At 48.5% G+C, this 20,808-nt stretch overlaps 1 protein-coding gene across 16 annotated transcripts in view; it reads right to left on the bottom strand.

Moving 5' to 3' along the window:
* Positions 1-20,808, bottom strand: part of ZFHX3 (zinc finger homeobox 3) — a 512,524-nt gene that overhangs the window by 52,025 nt on the left and 439,691 nt on the right. For all 16 annotated transcript variants that reach the window (XM_090149525.1, XM_031615012.2, XM_090149529.1 and 13 more), the window contains one exon: positions 15,374-15,605. In XM_090149525.1, coding sequence (XP_090005651.1) covers positions 15,374-15,605 — 232 coding nt within the window. The remainder of the gene's footprint in view (positions 1-15,373; positions 15,606-20,808) is intronic.

Here is a 20,808-nt window from a genome sequence, read left to right as displayed (position 1 = left end):
ATGTCCAAGCAGCCAAGACAGCCGTGAGGATACTGCAAGTGCCTGAGAGGACACCCACCGCCCTCCCCAGCATTTCCTAGGCTGGTCAGACCAACGTCAGGGTTTGTTTGCTTAGGAATGACATGCGACTGCACAGCTCCCAGTTCCTCCCAGCTGCGAGCAGGGACAGCCCTTTCCTCCTCTGCCACTGCCCCTGCCCAGCCCCAGCGCTGCAGCCTCCCAGCCCGGCCCAACAAAGCATCCCCGGCCCCACTCCCCAGCGCAGGGCAGTGTGAAAGCAGAGGCACTGGGGCAGAACTAAGCCCTGTGCTGGGAGCAAATCCCCCTCCCTGTGCTGCCAGAGAGGCCCTGTCAGCGCCGTGGGGCAGCACCGTGGGGCAGCCCTGGCTCCTGCGCGGGGGCAGCGCGGAGGGGACGGAGCGCAGGGCGGGAGGTCAGGGATGGCGGCCTGGCGGGAGGCCGAGCGTGGTATGTTGGGTGCAAATTCCTAACTGAAGAAATTCCTGTTTTGCATCCAACTCTGGTGTGGGCGATGAAGCTGATTTTATGACTTATTTATTTATTTCATCTTTGATGAACAGAAGGTTAATATAAGAACAACTCCTTGGCAAACCTTTAAGGGTAACTCAAGCGACACTGATGTGAATCAATGTTCCCTTTGTGAACGCATTACTTGGCAGAAACTGGCTTTTTGTAACCCCCTTAAACCTAGCTGGCAAAACAAAAAGAGAAAAAAAAAAACGTCCTTCAAACAAAAGGATGAGGTGAAAATAAAGAGAGAGTCGACTGCACTTTATTCTCTTTCATAGAAGCAAATGGATTTGGTGCTTTTTATACATTAATCAATCAATATCACTGACTGTACATCAGCAGCGCAGCCAAGTTATGAATGACCTTTCTGGCAAAGAGGACACTTTTAATGCTCATAAGACTGCTCATAGCTTAGCAACTTTCCGAATTTATGCCTGCATGATTACCCCTTGGAGGCAGGCGCCCGTTAGCACTGCACTAGATATGACAAGGTTAGTCCTTGCCAATTTGTGCAGAAGAAAGGAAACTGTTGACTGTGTGCGCGCTCCATTTATGCAGCTGGCTGCTGCCTTCTGGAAGGCAAGGACGAGCGCTGGGTGCCAGGCAGCACCTGGCCTGCCACATTCCTTCAGAGCTGAAGAAAGCCCGAGGGCTCCAGACCTGGTGCCAGACTCACAGGTGAGAGTCCCCTTGTGCAAAAACCTCAGGGAATAGAGGCAGAGAGCCGAGCCCTGAACCAGCTCTTCCAAAGGTAGAGAGCATCCATGGGACCTGCAGCACATTCCTGCCGCTGTACTGCATGTGCCGGGGCCAGGCTGTGCACAAAATCCCCCTGTTGTCACTGGAGCTGGTACTGCTGCCTCATGGAACCAGGAGCACAGCTGCAAGCCGTCCTAACATTGGACTCTGGGCAATCACTTCCAGTCCCTGCTTTCCTTCTTATGTTATTTAACAGAAAACAAAAAGGGATCCAGACTTCACTGCCAAGGGGTCACCATGTCCCTGTAAGCTACGGGCCAGGCCCAGCAGGAGCCCAGGAGTTGGGGTGCTGCCATGCACGAGGTCCCTGTTCCACAGTGACGACTTTGAGGCATTCTCAGAAGTGAGCACAGCCCCACAGGCCCCGAGCTGCTCCAACCCCTCTGCCCAGCACCAGATTCCTCCTCCCAGCATGGGGCCCTGGCAAGCCCACTGCGAGGAGCCCATCAGCTTGCTCCTTCCAGGACCATCCTTATTTATTTTCTTTTTTTAAATCTTCCACTCAATTTCTAACGCTATTTTTCCTTTCATGCAATCTTGCAGAGGGAAAAAAAAATAAAAGAATGGCAAGTGGCACCATTTGGAGTAACATTCCCTCTGATAGTGCTTAACATGTCTTATTCAATATGAGTTACCTGCAGGGGCTACAAGTGGATGCCCTCAGCCCTGGCTCTCAGCGTTTCTCTCCAGTGGTACCCAGCTCTGGAGGGCTTGAAGCACTATGTCCAATGAGGGACACTAGAAAGCCTCACAGTGCCATTCAGAAAGCACCTCAGATGTGCAGGTGCTTCCTGCCTTTTCAGCATTTTCCTGCTCCTGCTACTCTGCAGTGACCCTGGCCGTCCTGGTGAAATTTTCTCTGTCCTCTCTCACCACTGTGGCCCATTCGTGCAGGATGGCCTCAGCCCAGCACGCAGCTCCTCAGAAGCAGCCGCAACCTCCGACCCCACCAGGACTGGAGCAGAATAAACCCCGAGCGATCCTCCACACCACACACACAAAAGGGGAGTGAAGAAAAGAAAGGAGAAAAGTGAGTAGGTGATGTGGAAAGGAGAGGTGGCTGCACAAGTGAAGTGGAACGGACAGGCACTGTGCGCTGCCAGATTGCCCGCCTGCTGCAAAAGCCAAAATTAATGCCATTGTTTTGCCACAAAGGAGGCAGCAAAGTAGCAGCGGAGGCCAGAGAACAATCCTAAACACCAAGCCCTAATTCACCCTTCATAACAATAAAAAGGAGGATGGAAAAGGCCAAAATGCTCCAGCTTAATTGGTAACCAAATGAGAGAGAGCAGTTCCCAGAAAAGGAGCGGGAGCTCCCACTCTGCATGAATGCCGGCAATCAGAAAAGCAAAGAAAGACGCTCTTAAGTCACGCTGAGTCCATCCCCACTTTCCGTCCAGGGCCACTCTGTTGTCTGTGCCTGGCACTGTGAACAGCAGGGCCGCGCACACAGTGTGGCAGGCAAAATTTGGTGGCTCAGAGCTTTAAGGGCGAGGAGTCCCAGCATGGGGCCAGCTCAGGCGTTCGGGGGTCTCAGCAGCGCACCGTGCGCAGGAAGGGGCCAGGGAGCCCCGCATGCAGAGCGAAGGAGCCCACGTCTGAAACAGCGTGTGTGACAGAAACAGTTAGCACGCGTGGAATGGGATGGAAACATTGAATGCTTACTTCATGAAGCGGCTTCTGATGAATGAGAGGATGAGGAGAGGGTATGAAGAGCTGTCTATACAGAAGAGATTAGGGCTGCTTGGTCTGCAAAGAAAATCAGACAGCCTCAACAAGAGTGAGCAAGGTTCAAAGGAGCTGAACCAGTGCTATTCCTCTCATCCTCCAGTCTCTGGAGAACTGACACTGAACAGAAAAAAAGGCAAATTTGGAGCAAATACAGATAGTACTTTCTCATACAACTCCCAGTTAACTTTTGAAACTCATAGCCTAAGAACTCATGGAGATCAAAACCAAATGCATGGCAGCAGCATCAAAATAGCACCAACTGGAGTAAGAAAGAGACCCTTCTCTGAGGGAGGTTCTTATTTGTTTACGGGTCCCCAGATTCCCTTCTGAATCAGCTGCAGCTTGACAATGGCGTTGCCACACATTTTATTAAGCAATTTCAAGTTCTTGGTGGAAAAAAACAAATAAATAATCATAGTAGCTCCAGTTTCAGGGACTTTTAATGTTTAACCAGAGGCCTTACAAAAGGAAAAGAAAGCAAATGAAAGGCTGCTAGCAAGTACATAGGAGACTGTGCCTCTGACATGCAAGTCAAAGTATGTGCAACAGCGCTGGGTATGTTGGAGCAGGTTGGGCCAGTCATTACTTCCAGACCTGTGCTGGCTGCTGTGAAACCTCCCTTCACAAATCACCCCACTGATAAGGTACACAATCTCATTTTGCCTATGGCTCTTAAAGAAGAACAAAATCAATTTCAGAAAGCAAGCTCCGTATCTCTTGCAATTAAATCTATACTCCTAATAAATGAGCTGCAGGATGAGAGTATCTTTCACGTTCACGATGCTTCATCTGAACAAAGATCTCAAAGCACTTCTTCATTTATATCAGGCACTCTCTGCCAGTCTTGTCAGCTAGATAAAGACCACGAGACCTGTTGCTTCCAGAAGGCAGAAGGGAAAGGAATTGATGCTCTGCAAGAATACTCCTTGTTAGGAGGGAAAAAGTGGAGGACGTTCTCTTCCAGTGCTCACCATGACACAGTGGACCTGTGCTGGCCTTCGTAAATGATTCTTCTGTATAGAAAAATGAAACCTATGCCACAATCCAGTCGCATGTGTAATAGCAACAAGTTTAAAATTCGCCTTCCAAACAGGGTGGCACATGAGTGTGTTGATGCCATGGGTGTAGGCGTGCAAGGCCTGGAAAAGCTCCTTACCACTTCTTTCTGCCTGGGAACGGCTTTGGCTGACCAGCTGCAACAGAAGCCTGCACTGATTAGAATTAGAAATGGTTGGACTGGGAGGACTTTCCTTGCATATTGGGTACTTAGAAGGATGCTTCTGTGTCCCTGAAGATCTAAAGGAAAGTCCAGTAGAAAAGACTCAAACTCTCCCTTCTAACAATCACGTTGAAGGAATTCAATTTCACAACCACATCAAAGAGTATGCAGACACTCTTCTTGTTCCATCAGTGAAAGTCTGAATGTAGAAGTGATGTATTTCTATCAGTTCATGTCAGCACTCTGCTGCTGTGCAGGTTTCTGGTGTCTCAGTTCCACCTTTTTGTAACTCTGAGAACTGCTAAAACAAATCAGCAATATTTTTCTAATTTCTAAACAAAAAATCTTTAAAACATTGCAATTCTAATGGCTGCTTAATACCCTTGCTAATCCAAGGCCCAAAGGTCGCTGGTGACCTGCCTAATGCTGTTTGCACTGAACATCTGGACAGGAGTTCCCACTGCAGCAAGAAGCCAGTGCAACTTTGTCTTGTGGAAAACCCATAGGAAGCTTCTGTTCCAACCAATGGTGTAAATGCACCACAAGAAGAGGAATGAAGGGACCCTGCTCTGTAGTTTCCACTGTGTTGAAAAGATGGAGCTGGAGACCAGAAATCCAGTGCAACTCTACTGTGTGATGAACAGAAACAATGCCATGAAAGCACCCTGTGCACCCATCCTAATCACAGTTTTATCTTCTACAGGAAGCACAGATTTGCTTTCTCCAGTACGTGCTGCCATGGCCCAGCAAAACCTGGTAGTGGTCCAGTAAGACTCAGAGGCAGCTCTGTTTACATTGGTTCAGATGATCTTTTCTATATAAAAGATGTCAGTTTATTTTAAAAGTGCACATTTATTCAAGAAAAAGGACTTATGAAAAGATACAGAATTACAGCTACAGAGAGGGAGATTGCATCCAGCTTCGTGTACGCAGCTCTCAAGAAACACCAACCATCCCCCATCCTCTTTCCCTGCTCTTCCTACATCTCAATGAAAATGAAGAAGGAAGGCAAGCTTGGCGTTTCTGCCTAGCAGCATCCTGCCAAACCGGTCTGTATGAGCTACCAGTTACTGAGGGAGACTTCCAGAATCAGGTCCAGGCCCCCTGAGCTGGCAAGCTTCTGCCCATCGCTTCCCGACACCCTGTGAATGCTTCCTCCAACAAGGAAACAGTATGTTGCTGGCACTGCCAGTGTTTCTGAGTGTCAGCATCATAAAAGTTCCAGCCCTGTTCCTGACCCTGAAGAGCAAAGAACAGCAGCAGCAGTCCCAGAACACGGTCACAAGTCTGGACACAGTGTCTGGCTTCAAGAACAACTTTCATTTTTATGGCCCATCACAGCATTCAGCCAGAAAGGCTCACTGCTGACAGTGCGTGCAGATGGGCAGGAAACAGCTGAGCGGTGGAAACTGCCACCTTCACAGGGTGCTGCTGTGACACAAACCACGGGCACGCAGCCAAGGCAAACCTCATCCAGAGGAAACAGCCTCTGACACTCCTTTGGTGCGAGCCTGTACGACTGAGGGGAGATGAGACAGCAGAGCACTGTGCTCCCACACCTGCCAGCAGTCATTCAGTGAGACTCCATGCTGTCAGCTGCAGAAAACCCTGAGGCACCACCTGCCAGGTGGGGGTCCTGCTCCCATTTCCCACCTTCCTTGGCACAGCCCAGAACATCCCTGCATGGCGCTGCATGGCTGGGAGGCAGCAGGGAGCCTGGCCCAGCCACTGCAGTGGGCACAGCTGTGCCATCAGGGGAGCGGAGCAACACCGCCTCTCCTCACTCTCATCCACTGTTTGCTTATGGGCGAGTTAAACATCCTTGTTCTCCTGAGCACAAAGCCTCTGTCCAGCTGAACATGACTAAGTTTTTTTCTCTCTGCCACTGTCCCCACCTAACGTGTCACCAGGCAAATTAGCAGCAAAGAAGGAATCAGGGAATCAGCACTTTTCTGGGCTGGATCTCCGGCCCCTGCAGCTCAGGTCAACAGCAGAACAGGAGGAAAGGCTCAGAGTTAATGCACCAACAAAAGCATCCAAGTGAGGTAAACCCGAACTCATTAACCTGTTAACACAGAAGGCGGCTTGTTCACCTCAGGTGTATTTAATTTGGTGATGTAGGCAGACAACAGCAAGTGCAACAACAGCTACAGGCAGCCAAATCTCTAGGAAAGGCACTCGAGAAGAACTGCTCCCATGCAATACTGTGGAAAGGATGGTCGTAAATTAGGGTTGACAGGAGAACACAGTCTGCTGGAACAGTTCCCATCTGTATCCAAACTTTTGGAAGCTTTCCTTTTCTCCTTGCAATGAGAACACCACAGCAGCAGCTCAGACGCCCTGCCCTGCTCGGTGAAGTGAGCGGGCAGAACAGAACCAGCATGGACGTGTGGAGGAGACTTCAAACTGAGCTGAACGTGCTGCTAAGATGAACCTTGTGCTGCCCACGCTGACATCTAACCCTTCTCCAATACATCCAGAGACACGGCTGCAGTATCTACTACCATTCAGCTTTCATGGCAGTGCTTCTACAGCTTTACGAGGTCCTTCAGTCTTGAATTCAACCACCTGAAGTCCTCTGGACAGAAGTTCCCTATTCTGAAAGTGAAAAAGAGAGTGGGAAGAGAGAAAAAGGGAAGAGAAGTAGAAAGTGCAGCTGGCACCAGCAGCAGAGATTTTGGTGACCAAACTCAGTACCACGAGTGAGGGATAGGTACAGCACACAACTTTCCTGTCCCAAAGAGCAGTTGGTTTGAATGCAGCAGGGAAGCTGCTGACAACTCGGTTCAGTCTGGCTCCAGACTTTGTTTTGATGGGGATAAAAACATAGAGTAGGAGAGGGACCAAGATCCTCCAAGTGCTTTACTATGGCATCTGGTGTTTTTCCCTGTACTTTTCTTAAGTGGAAAGAGCTTTAAGATGCAACCGAACAAGAAAAACATTCTGGAACAAGTCAGCCATCAGAGCTTCCTCTCTTTCTGCTTAATGAAAGCCATGAGCTCCCAATGACAAGTGTCTGCTGGAGCTAGATGGGGAGTTTATGAGATTCCTGCCACGTTTCAGTGATATTACAGCATGCCTTTGGTCTGCCTTCCCCAGCCCTGCTATCTAACCACTTCCTTCCCACCAGGCGCCTCCCATTAGAGAGTTTCATTAAGCGAATGCTCGGGGGTTTGTGTGGATCTCTGTTACCCCCCCGCCACGCATTACCAGGGGCACATGAAAAAGTCACGATAAACTTTAATAAAAACAAAATTAAAATGATTAAACCTTTCATATCCTTTAGAGATTATCTATACGCTGCTGGTTGGTCAAAACAGAGCTAGGACACAACCGCTTTCTACTTCAAACTCAAAACCAACCCAAAAAATAAATAACAAAGGAAATCTGTTTCTGCCAGATATTAAAGGGGAACAAACTTCATCCCGAGTTCTCTGAAGCCAGACGAGACCTCGACTATGCCATGGTGTCCTATAAGCACAAAGACAGAAAGATGCCACTGAGACGGGAATAGTGTTCTGCAAAATTTGGGCAAGGGAATACAAGCAAGGAAGAATGGCTGCAAACAATGCTAGGGAATGACTCCAACACAGAGAAGTCCCTCCAGCTTCCAAAGAGACTGACTTTCTTAAATTATGTGGCTTTATCTTCTCATCAGCAGCCTTCCAAAAGAACTGTCAACAGCAACCCCAACCTCTTGCTGCAAGTGGTATATCTTTTTAATCTTGAGAACCGTGAAAACAACATGAAACTAAAACAGAAGTTTCCACCTGCCTCTGCATCCATCTGTAAAGAAGAGAGCTTGCTACCTACCCAGGCTCTGAACTCATCCTCCAGAGGAGAGACCTGGGGCAGAAACACTGCAGCCCCCATTAGGAACTTACTGGAAAGGTAGAAGTTCCTTAAGCCATTCAATCCACACAAAATATGAAAAAATTCCAGGGTTCAGCAGAACAACAGAGGAAAGCAACAAGCTGTCCTGTTTTAAATGAGCACACATGACATGAGATCTTGGAAAACAAGATGATAATCCTGCATGTGGGGGTATTTGGTGGGGTTGGCACAGAGATCAGAAATGCTTCAGCAAAGGGGAATTGCAAGTTTAATCAGCTTAACCTACATATCGCCACGAGCTGTTTTCCCTCTTTGTCGCTATTTCACGTATGTTATTGCACCGTGGGTGAATGTTTTCTCAGAACAGGACAATAGCTCATCTCACTCCCTGTGTCTGAGGACAAGATGACAGAAACGGATTTCCTCTTCAGACAACAAAGCTGCTGCACACCCTGTGCCGCAGGACAGAGCCCGGCAGAGCTGGGTGCACACCGCCAGGCGCCCGCGGCCCTTCTGGCCCTCTCCCAAGGACCTGCTGAGACCGGGCTGCTGCACAGCGCCTCTCTGACAATTCACACACCGATGATTTGGTTGCATTTACACGCAACACTTCAGAAACAACGAAGCAGGCTGCTGCCTTCAGGGGTTTACAGATAACATATTGGGAAAACACAATATTGAGTTGCAGGAAGAGAGGGAGAGGCAAAAAGCCCAGGAGAAGCTAATGAAGCTGGGCAGCATTTGATGTTTGCACACAGGAGCTCAGATTGTCATTCTGGTTGGTAGATTATTAAATGTGTCAATCAAGGACATGCCTGGAAATGGCAAGGAGAAGCATGTAAAACAAGGTTAGTTGTTGAACACCAGAAGAAGGAATCCAGTTTGGAGGAGGAGGGGACAACCAGCAGCAGCATGAGACAGAGGACCTTCTGATTATCAGAGACAAAGGCAGTGAGAAGAGATGGCATGCAAAGCTTCTTTTGGGGCTCTTCTTGTAGCAGGTGGGAAATCTTATGCTGAATTCCTCAAAATACACTCTATATCTTCCCTCGGTGAGGACTGTTTTCCTGTCTTGAAGAGCTGCACCACACAGGTGTTCCAACCCGACCAATTTGTGCATCACCTGCAGGGCCGGAGCTGCAGTGAGCTCCTGTCTGTGCGGACACTGCAGTACAAATCCTGCACACTGTACTCTGGCAGACAAGTAATCTGCTTTGGGAAGTTTTTAATTGCTGTGTGCAATTATGTCCCATGAAAAAGTAGAGAGAGGCTTATAAAAATCTTATTGCTTTGTGAAACCCTCCATTACCTCAATCAGAAGAAGCAGCAACATGCATTTCTCCAGCATTAGCGATGACCGAGTAGAGGACATCACATATTAATAAACTCAAGTTATTTCAAGCAGAGAGGAATATTATTTGGCATTACCAATCTTAATTTTAAAAGTTTTTAAGTTCCACTGGAAGCATGGAGACTGCAATCATGTAAGATACACTCCAAAGGAGCTTCTTGCATCCCTGTTGAAACAACACATTAATAATTACTTCGTGCTTGATGACTGTGAATGAGAAATGCCTTCATGGCTGCACTCTGTAAGGCTGGAAAGTAACAGGACAGTTCCTCTCCCAGAAAGTTTCCTTCCCCTTTCTACACCACTTGCGTCACTCCATTTTACAGATGGCCTGATCACCATTCCTAAGTCCAAAGCACGGCCACCAAGGGAAGGGAAGAACTGGAGAGCTTGGATCAGAGAGAAGGAAACTCAGAGTGCAGCACTTCTGGCCTCAAGGAGAAGAGTAACACACTTCGTGAGACTTGCAAAGTCACAGATTTATACTGACAAATGTGTTCAACATCAAGATTCCTTTCTACTAAATAGATTTTTTTTTGTCTAAGAGAAGCCTCTTCATACTGCAAACTGCATCCTGAGTATTTCATGAGTAGATCTGCTCCTGATCCCACAGGAACTTGCTTGCATCCTCATTTACCATCACTCTTTCCTAGCAGCGATGCCTCCACAGCATCATGGAGCTGGTGCAGCTACAGAAACTTTAGGAAAGAGGAACAATAGCAAAGTGTTTCATATGACTCAGAGTGAAAACAGAGGTGCAAGCAACATAAGCACGCAGCTGTCTGCAGCCACCACAGATGAAACCAAGCTGAGTTTGGTAACCACTGTTTTAAACCACAAGGGATTTTCTCATCTGGCAACAGTTTTAGCTATATTTGTTTACATACTTGGTTTCATTAGAAATTCACATCCTGATTTCAGGCTACAGCTTGCAGTCCTTCAGAAGGCTGAACATATGAGCAACACGTGGAGAAGGGACAGCTCACTCACCTCTGCTCACAGGGCAAAAGGGGGAGAGCTGTTGCAATGGAGTACTCCATTCTTCCAGAAGCTCTGGGAACAGAGCACATATCTACCAGAACAGAGTTTTACAGTAAAGGTATTCATGTAGATAGCTTATTCAATCTGATCAGAGTAGCCAGTCCTCACTGCGCGCTGCACAGTGCTGGATGCTCCAGTGAGGCCAGGATGGGCAAGGGAGGACGCAAAGGCAGCGATCCTCCTCTGACACTGAGCTCCGGCTCCTTCCCTGCCCAAACAAAGCGTCCTTTGACTGCACTTGGCTGAGTTCAGCAACTGCTTCCAGAGAGCCTGCCCTCAGACTTCACATGCAAGGACCCCTAACAATGACCTTGTGTGCTGGAAGAGGATGGTTGCTCAGGATTTGGCAGAGATTAGGAGAACTGCTGAAACAGTACATCAAGCACAGGGAGCTGGTTCCCAGCAGAGCATCCCTTTGCTCTACAAAACACATAAAATTTTTTTTCAAAACAAGAAGTGGCATTACTGGCTAGCTTAGTTTGTCATGGGGGAATGCTCCCGTGTCCAGCAGGACAAAGGGGCTCTCCAGAAGTATACAGAGCTAAGGAAAAAGCAACTAAAGCCCCACTGAAGAGAAGTTATTCTTTCGCTTGCTAGCTATGCAAAATAGTCTATAAGATGACTCACATTGCTGAGATGATCAGCTTTTCCAACGGAATATAACGTGACTTCCAGAAGCCATCCAGAAGCTCTGCACTGGCCTCAAGCACAACTGTAAGATCACCAGGTTTGACTTTTTGTTTCCTAAGTATTCTCAGCAATCACATAGATTATGTCCATATTATGGTACTCAGACTTCCTTGGAAAAGAGGAAAGGAGCGCACCTAAAAGTCAGGAGTAATAGGTAAAGGAGGAAACATTAATTACAATCACCACTCACCCTAAGAGAAACAGGCTCAGCTACTGTGTCTGTAACAAATGCACATCCCACAACTGCAGAGCAATGCTACAGGGCAAGCACTGGGCTGCGTCCCACAGCATCCCGCTCCCACCACAGCCTGCGTTACAGCACTCACTGCCTTCTGGAAGGAAACTCCTGCATAGCCTCATTGAAAATTTGGTGTGGGTTCCCTTCATTTTTTCATTTCTATCATTATCTAATGAGTCCTAAGTGCATCCATCCCTACATCTTGAGAAGCTTTCGGTTTTTATTACGGTTTTTTCCTAACCCCCCATCATTAAAAATCAATTAGCTTATGGGTAACATTATACAGATGCTTCTGCAGCAAGAGGCTGACATCTGCAGTGGCAGCATCCTGGATACTACAGCAACAGTCCAAAAATACCCCACAGAAGAAAATAAACTCCCGCCTCCTAAAGCTGTACTCTCTCTGATCAACAAAAGCACTGAACGTCCAGGCTGGGCCCACCTCCCTCCTCCTGCGCAATTAGCACACTTCTCAGAGCAAGCAGAAAAGTTTAATTGTCTTTAATTATCCAGCTCAAGGAGAACCGAATTTCTTGCTTGATGTCCATATAATTTCCTCAACAATGACTTCACCAACCCTTTACTGGAAGTTGAGTGTAGCTTATTTGCTATAAAAGACACAGAAGTTTCAGTGAGGGCTGTGCTGCTGGCACAAGCAGACACAAAGGTCCTTGTATCTGCAGGCTGCTCTTAGGCTGCTGCATGTGTTCTCTGAGGGGTGGGAGGGAATGAGTTGCAACTAATGTGCAATCAAGAATCATCACAATTACAAATGTAAATGAACAGGCAATTGGCACTGACCTTTGTAGATTGTTAGAGGACTAATTAAGGTATGATCAGACACTCTCTTCCAACAGATTGAGATGCTTCTACACAAGCAAATATCTACATACCACCCCAGAGACAGCAATGCTTTTTCCTACATGCTTGCACACAGCAGTGAGTTAAGTACACACGGACACACTGAACCCCGGCACCTTCTCCCTGCTACAAAGCACTGGGGGACGGAGGGGAACGACATGACTCCATCTACTCGGTGCACTCAACCTGTTTAACAAAGGTACAGCAAAAGGGCTGAGCTATCTTTTATTGCTCTGACCAACAGATTTATGCAAAGTTAGAGATGAAAACACTAGCAAAAGCTGGAAGAGTTTAGGGAACGAAAAAAAGAGGTAAAGAACCTTCCAGCAATTCTAGCAAAGTTACAGAGGTCTCCAGATCAGAAAGTGCAACTGTGGCTGCAGCAGGAGGAGGGCAGCTCCTCACTTTGGCACATGCCGTGCCAGGGCTGTACCTCGTTAGCAGCGCTGGACCCCCACCTCCCGCACAGCCCCACTCCTCCAGGCACAGTGGGGCAGTGCGGCTGCAGGAGTGGGGTGAGGCGTGGTGCCGGCACTGAGCCAGCACTGAGATGGAGCTGCTCCTGCCCTGAGCACGGAGCTCTGCAGGAAGGGACACTGCAGTGGGACATGGGCTCAGTGGCATGGGCTGGGCTGGGACTGGGCTCCCTCCTGAATTTTTGCCCAAGGTGGAAGAGGGTGAGGTATAAAAAAAGGCTTTAAGAATCTGCAGAAAGAGCAGTGGTAACGAAAGGGGACTCACCCTGGAGAAAATGAAAGCCAATATTGTATTTGTAAGGAAAACGAATTCTAAACAAATATAATTAACCAGAAGAGGAGAGAGAATCACAGCAATGATTACCGGGGAGTAATAGCAGGCATCAAAACAAACCAGTGCACTTGTAATGCAGCACATCAGCAAAAAGTCACTGTCCCCGCGGGCCCCTCTGACAGAGAAGTGTCACAGATCAGAAAAGCACTTTCTACTCAAGGCTTCTGAAACACAGGAAAGATTTTCTCATGTTATCAGTTATCACAAGAGACTTCTCATCACAGAGCAGCGAGGCAGGTCTGCCTAGCCCACAGAAAGGAGGACAAAAAACATGAGAGGGATACAGCAGAGACAGCATCACGCCGTACAACAGGCAGAACTGTAAGGAGCGCGCAGTGAGCAGAACCACGGCACCGGGCCCCAGGGCTGTGCACGGAACCCACGCAGGAGCATGGCGGACAAGTGCAGGTGGATCTCAGGCCTGAGACAAAGCAAAGGCCTCAGCGGGCCCTGGGACGCGCCTGTCCCTGCCACACGGCACTGCAGCACAGAGCTGCAGCAGAGCACCAGGCTGTGAAATGTGCACTGAGAGCCTGAAAGTTTGGAAAACAAAGGAGAGGTTGTCCTGCTCAGAGCAGATCTTTCTGTGCATGAAGAGGGAGCACGGAATAAGGCAGCTCTGGGAAGCCAGATGCTGTGCTGCACGGGGCCAGCCTCGTCCGTGAGATTTCCCCTCAGCGACTGATCAAGATTTTTAGTTTTAAGAAACTACCTTTTTTTAAATTGACAAAACCTTTTCCTTTGTAGCTTGTGAGTTTTTGTACTCAGTACCTGCAGTACCATAATCCTGGCAGACGCGCAAAGAAAGAGATACTTCTGAAGTAAAAAGCAAACAAACAGTTTCAAGATTGTCCTGTGTGTTACAGATGTTGTTCTTTTTGCTTTTGAGAAAACTCACAAACCGCACAACTCTGGTCAACACGTCCTCTAAAAATCGGAATGTTATTTCAGAGCGGAGCATCGTGGAGAGGCAGAACTGCTCTCAGAGTTCCTGTCCCCTCCGGGACAGCTGTCCCTGTCACTGGGACCTTTGGGGAGGCACAGTGCACGCCTGCGACTCTGCCGGGCCTCCACGGTCACAGATGGGGCACTTTTTTCCAGACGATGTGATTTAATTCCTAATAAAAAATCTCCTGGTTTGCTTTGTGTCTGTTTTGCAATTGTTTCAGATCATTCCTACCACCAGGCTTACCACTAAAGCAACCCAAGCGTTAATTCAAGGAACACTTCTAAGACTCGCATGTGTTTTCCTTCAGCTGCTTTCTTTTCTCAGCAGCTTTAAGCTCCAATCACTCTTCCCTGCCTCTCACTACGGCTATTATTTGCAGAAAATCAGCTCCTCAGAGCATTGCCCTGTGAGATTCAGCCACTTCCACGGCAGCCATGGATGAAAGCTCTGGCTGCAGCTCAGAGGTTGGCATGATGACCTCCACCCATGTGCATGCCTGCAGCTCAGGCATCCACCTGACAGCACACATAGCAGCCTTCTTGGGTGAGCTCTCATCCTCCCTCCAAACAAGCCTTCATGAGATCTACTTTTTTCCTAACATAAAAAGCTCCCAAAACTTTTAAATGATTAAAGTACAATTTCTGTTTTGGCCACACTCACTGTCTCCTTTAGGGAATTTCTGTTGCAAGATTCATGGTTGCAATCCCTTCCCTTTCACCTTTTGTACAAGGAAATGCTTGCTCCGTGCCATTCGCTTTGCCCACTTGTCAAGAGGATATGTGGATAACTGGCAAGCACGTCTGCCCATTCTCCTCCCTAGCCCTCAGCCACATCTTCCTCCAGGTCTGAAGTGACTGCCATACTAAAAATCAACAAACGAGTCAGACAAGAACGCAGTGGTGCTCAAGACATCATCTGACACAACGAGAAACATCTACAGAAAGTAGAGTATAATGATCTGCTACAGTTGCCCAAATGTTTAGACAACAAAACTTCACTGCTTAAGACTCTAACCCGAACATACACAGTTCTCTACATCAAAGCTGCATTTAGACCTACTGGAACTGAGAAAATCACCTATTAGTCTGAAAGGAAGCATGTGCATAACTTCAGGGCCACAACCATAAGCCCTCTGAGGCAGAGCTATCTGTGACACCGCGAGTACAACAGCAGTCCTGTCATATTCCATCACTTATTATTCATGAACAACAAGCATCATCCCCACAACAGGGAAGAAAAAGAAGAGAATCACTGCACTTGCCAAGAAACGCCACAGATGGCCCTAATGCTGCAAGTCAAACACTGTGCTGCACACAAGCAACAGCCTGAGGCTGCTCATGCAAGAGAAGCAGCACTTACCCACATCGGCAGCCGGACACTTGCGGATGGTGAAGATCTGTCCCAGGTCTTCCTCTTCTTCAGGGAGACCCTTCTGCAGGCGCTGCAGCTTGCGGAGGCTCTCACTCCGCTGGTGTTTCATGGAGCGCACATGCTGGATGAGGTTCAGCTTGGCCTTGGTGGAGTAGTTACAGAGGACACAGTGGTAATAGCAGCTTTCACCCTCAACCCCGCTCTCGTGATGCTGAAGGTGCTGTGAAGAACAAAGCAGAGAGATGTGAATTCCGTGCACCATCTCCATTCTCTCTGGGTTAGTCCACTGCAAACTGCTAGAAGAGCCACCTGGGAATTAGGTAAGAAACCACTTGTTCAAAAAGTAACACAACGATCGGGACTGTTTATTCTCAAGATACCACATGCTCTTCAGATTAAAAAGCGAGGAAAACATAGCACGATGAAATGAGCACAGAAGGCAAAAAAAAAAAAAAAAAAAAAAGATGGGCAGGATCAACTTCAGTGAAAGAAAATACCAGATCCAACGTTAACAACTATTTACGACACAAACACAGCTAATTCCTTCATATTTAAAGCTGGGGGCCATTCAATTTCTCAATTTCACATCAGACCGACGCACCCTCACTGCGAACTCCATCTCCCCGCACGCTGCGCTCAGGTGCCGCCCCGGGGCCCTGGAAGCAGTGCTGGCGGAGGGGCAGCGGGCGGCCGGCTGTCACCAGCAGGGGCTGGCACAGGAGAACACCTGTCACCCCCTGACGCTGTGCTGTCACAGCCAATACAGCTATTAGCAGGTATACTTTGATTGCTTGGCAAAAATCTATCAATTGCTTAGCAGAGGCGTCCGCACGGGACCGTACTAGAGAAGTGAGTGCCTATCCCATGTTGCAGAACCCAGGGAGGCAGCAACTGCTCTTACAACCATAGGAAGAGCTCCCTGCCTGCAGGCATGCTGGTGCCCAGCACGGCCTCCCTCACTCAGGTGGGGCAGCGGCCATCCCAGAGATTCTGTAATATTCCCCTGTCCTGCAGCAAGGGCTCGTCACAAGCATAGGAAAAACGGCTCCCGAAGGGCACGGGAGGCTCCTGGGTGAAGGCTCCTTGGTGTTTCCAGCACAGACCTACGTTACAGCTAAGCAGCAATCCATACCAGCTCTGACCGTCCAGCCTCAAGAGCCCATTTGTCGCTTCCGTGTCACCCCATGGAACCCTTCCTCACCACACGCTTTGCCCAGGGCACATAAGCTGGGCAACCTGGACACGATCAATCAAAATTTTTTTTGTCAATCAAAAATATTGTCTACGTGCAGCCAGGACTTTCTGGTAAAAATTCTGACGGGCATTATCTCAGTTACAGCTCAGATAAGATTAAAGACATATTACCCAGCTCTGTGTGCTTAGCTAACGCGGAGGAAGGAGAGCCCTCTGAGTCTAGGAATGATTAAAAATAGGATAGGAGCTGATGCTGAGGCTTCTGATTGGGAGTACAAGAGAAGAGAATAAATGTATTCTAGATCTGGCTAATTAGACTAGCCTCTTTTGGGATCACGATGTATTTAATTAAATTCACTGTAATATTTGAAGAATCCACCAGGGCACTAATCCCACTGGTGCCCTCAGAAGATTTTTTTTGCTGTTTTCCCTCCTAAGAACTTATTCCTCCCCTTATTTCTATTGTTTGCATGCATTACCCTCTTCCTGAGCCAGAAAAAGAGCAACGGCTTAAGACATGAAAAGCGAAGGTTAGTGAGCCAGCCACCAAAGCCGTGCCCAGCATTGCTCAGCCGGCCCCACTCTGCTCTGCTTCCATCCTATTTCTGCAGCAAAACCTCCTCCTGCCCTCATGCACTGCCTCAGCTTCCTCCTTCAGCTCAGAAATGCATCGGGGATACAACCTGTCCTACAAACACCTCATGTGGGGCCAGAAGGTATCAGAGAGCTCAGAAATGGATCTTTGGCAAGATGGCACAGAAATCCCAAGTAAGCAATCACAGAACCATCTGGTCACGGGTTCAAGGACGCATCAAGGATGTGGCTCTGCAGGAACCAAAAGCACAGCCCGAACTGACGAAATCCCTGCAGTGTGAAGATGCCCCAACCACCACCACCACCAGTGTCTGACATCTTCCTCTGTGGTTCACATCTGTCTTGCAGCAGAGGCCAGAATGAGACAAGGCACAAAAGAAAGGAGCTGAGTTACTAGAAATGATGGGACACCAGACAGTAAGTGCAATTATTGTCCATCATAATGTGAATCTTTCCCATCTACTCGTATCACAGAAAACATTGAAAATATTAAACTAGAACTTTGTAAAAAGACAAATCAACTTGAAAATCAAAGGAATACATCGTTCCTAGGAAAACCAACTGACTTCTGTCAGAGAACATTGATTTCTGCAAGTCTGAGCAGGGTGTTCACCTCCCTCCCTTTCAATGATAGGAAACTTCCAACATCTGGTTCTTCACGCATGGCATGCAAAATATTGATCAGCTTTAGTCAAAGCCCCACTTTAAATCAGAAACAGACAGAGGAACGCTCTGATGGAAACCATACGGCTCACAAGTAACGTTTCCCCGGGGGACAGGAGCTGTTTCTGTACGTACAGAAACCACAGCACACCACCATACAGCTCATAACACCTTTTCCCGCACACAGATCGCACCAGACCTGGTCCATCTTCCACGTGAGGAATGCACGGGTCTGTGTGCAAAGCCATGTTCTCTCATGGCAAAGGATACTGTTATTTCACTGGCCATCACAGCTTCCCCCTGACCTTTACCACAGATCTTGCTCTCTGGAGTACCTACTCCCAATCAGTTATGGAAAGAAAGATAGGTAATTTCCTGCCAACATCACTACCCTCTTGGACACACTGCTGTGAAGACCTGCGTGCAGTGAGAGCCGGGACAATCGCCGCTAGGCAGAGCTGCGTGGCACAGCGCTAAGCTGAGCTCCCAGCACATGGTGGGAATATTGGCATGCAGCAGCGCCCAGAACATCTCATTCTGTTTCTCACCTGGGTAGCAGTATTTGGGTTAATTCCATGGCAGAGCCACTCACCAGCTGCCGTGCTTGTGCCAGCCAGAATGGCTCCAGCCCTGCCCGAAAAAAGCGCCAGGTCAGTGTTTCAGACCAGGTAAGGAAATACCATAGAACCACTCCACCCTTGCTATGCTTTGGGTTTAGCTTGAAAGAAACAGCACAACTGAGAGGATCTGAGTGTAGAAACAGTTTAAATCGGCAGGAAAGAAAGGCAGTGTGCTCATGGGCCAACACAGCCATCGCCACGGGGCTCCGCACCGCACACAGCCCCCAGCAGCACTCCTCAAACATGCAGTGGGACGGCACAGACAGACATCAGAGCACGGCCATGAGCTGGGCATGGAGCAGTGCTGTGTGGGACTGCCCTGCCTCCCCTGCCCCGTGCCTGGCCGGGAGATGGTTTCTGCTAATAAGTAACAGCACAGCCATGTACACCACATGACTGGAAATGTAACTTTTAAACAAACTAAGGAATGACGCTATACTCATTTTTCTCTCTCTCCATCTCCATCCCACACGTCTCCAAACTGTTTATTTTATCATCCGTCTTTTCCCCATCCAGCACTGCCGCACCCACCATATTTTTCAATAATCGTGGAATTTAATGAAACAGCTGTATTAATCTGTCTGGCTGCAGGCAGTGCTGCTCATCCCCATGCCATATATGTGGCCTAATTTTTCAGAGATGAGACTGTTTTAATAAAAACAGAGAATTCATGCAGCCACCGCAACACCAGCGATACACTCTCCACCCAACAACTCCATTGGTGTTTTGGTAGGCAATGTTTATCATTTCACGCAATCTTAAAAACTTTTATAAAAATTTTAAAGAGAAATCAAACCTGGGTCTGCTTGAGACCTCTTTGTGTTAGGTTCCACACAGCACAACGAGCTCAATCCTGGCAGTAATGGTGCTTGTTACAGTGCTCTGTTGCTGGAAGGGATGAAAGGTGTTTCCCAAAAATCTATTTGCTATGTTCAGTGGGTCAGACCTATATCTGAACTGCACCCCCTAGTTCACTGAAGAGGTGCAGTAATCACTTCGAGCCATCTTATGCTTCCAAGCGAAAGATGGGAGCACCACTCTGGCCTCCTCCTGCGCACACCACAGTCCCTGCACGGCCCCACTGACCCACAGCAGCCTTGTGACATACAGACCCATGGCAGCACAGCGGGGACAGCGCACAGCATCAAACCACACCTGGTTCTCTGGAAGCCAATGCCAGCACACAGCCATGCCCAGGAGGAGCTGCTGGAGGCATACCAGCACATCCTCAGAAGAGGAAGATGCCAAGGGGCAGACCCTTCCTCAGCATGAAGACAGACACAGGTAATTAGCAGGGCTTGGAAGGAAGTGTCTCACACCAGCAAGAGCCGTGCCCAGGATGATATGCTCCCAGGAAGCTGGAGGTGAGGCTGCAAGTTCTCATGGAAAGGAACCAGACTCGCAGCAGACCTCAGCAGTGTCTGCTGCCCCCCCCCACGCCTCCAATCTGCCACATGAGATAAATCACACATTCCTAGAAGAGAGGAATTTGAATATTTAATGAAAGTCAGGTGGAAGCAGCTGCCTGATCCTGATCTGTTCCAAGTACTCCGTAAAAGTCAGGGCTGCCCATCCATCTTGCTCTCCTTTCACACCTGTGGGCCTGTCTGGAATTTCCTGCAGCCACTGGGAGGACACAGAGGAGCTGGAAGGGCTGCAGTGCCGCAACCGCCCCAGCCCAGATGTTGTGAAAGGAGGAGAAAAATCGATTCTCCATACGGCAGGTTCAAAAGATGAACTTCTGCTCCTCTGTATTCCAATGTCCTAGAGTTGTTTACTGCTTCTGAAGAAGTAACGTTACAAAACCTTTGGCTCCTTGCAGCCTCCCCAGCTCCTTACGTAACAGCCTCCCCCACCCCCCCAGCAGCCTGCCAATGGCCGCACGCCTCTGCACTGCAGCTGTGGCAACCTGGATGGCCTCACTGTGAGCATCCGCCCACCCCAAGGGCTCCTTGGTATCATCCAAGCCCCTATAAACACCACTATCAGATGAAAACAGAGATTCTGCGCAACAAATCTGGATGTTGATTTGATTTTTGGTTTCTTTCTTCATTTTTCTTCTCAGAAGGCTGAAGATGCAGAACTCTCTCCTGCCAAAGAAGCTGACATTCTTGATGCAAGGCCCTGAATCACACAGCAAGGCTTTAGGGGCACGGCTATGAGCCCCAGCCAAGAGTAGACCCTACACTCCACCCTCTGAATCCGTATTTTCACATTCCGAAACATCAAGCCCCTTTCCTCACAGAGGATCCCAGCAGCAGCACACAGGGCAGCTTAGCAGAGTCCCGGCACACTTAGGGCCAAGTCAGACATATTGTACAAGGCAGAACAACTGTCAGCAGGAGATGCTCT

Source organism: Phasianus colchicus, chromosome 13 (genome assembly GCF_987193195.1).
Source record: "Phasianus colchicus chromosome 13, bPhaCol1.hap1.1, whole genome shotgun sequence".
In the NCBI taxonomy this organism is placed as follows: Eukaryota; Metazoa; Chordata; class Aves; order Galliformes; family Phasianidae; genus Phasianus; species Phasianus colchicus.
This window is presented reverse-complemented; position numbering and strand designations above follow the sequence as displayed.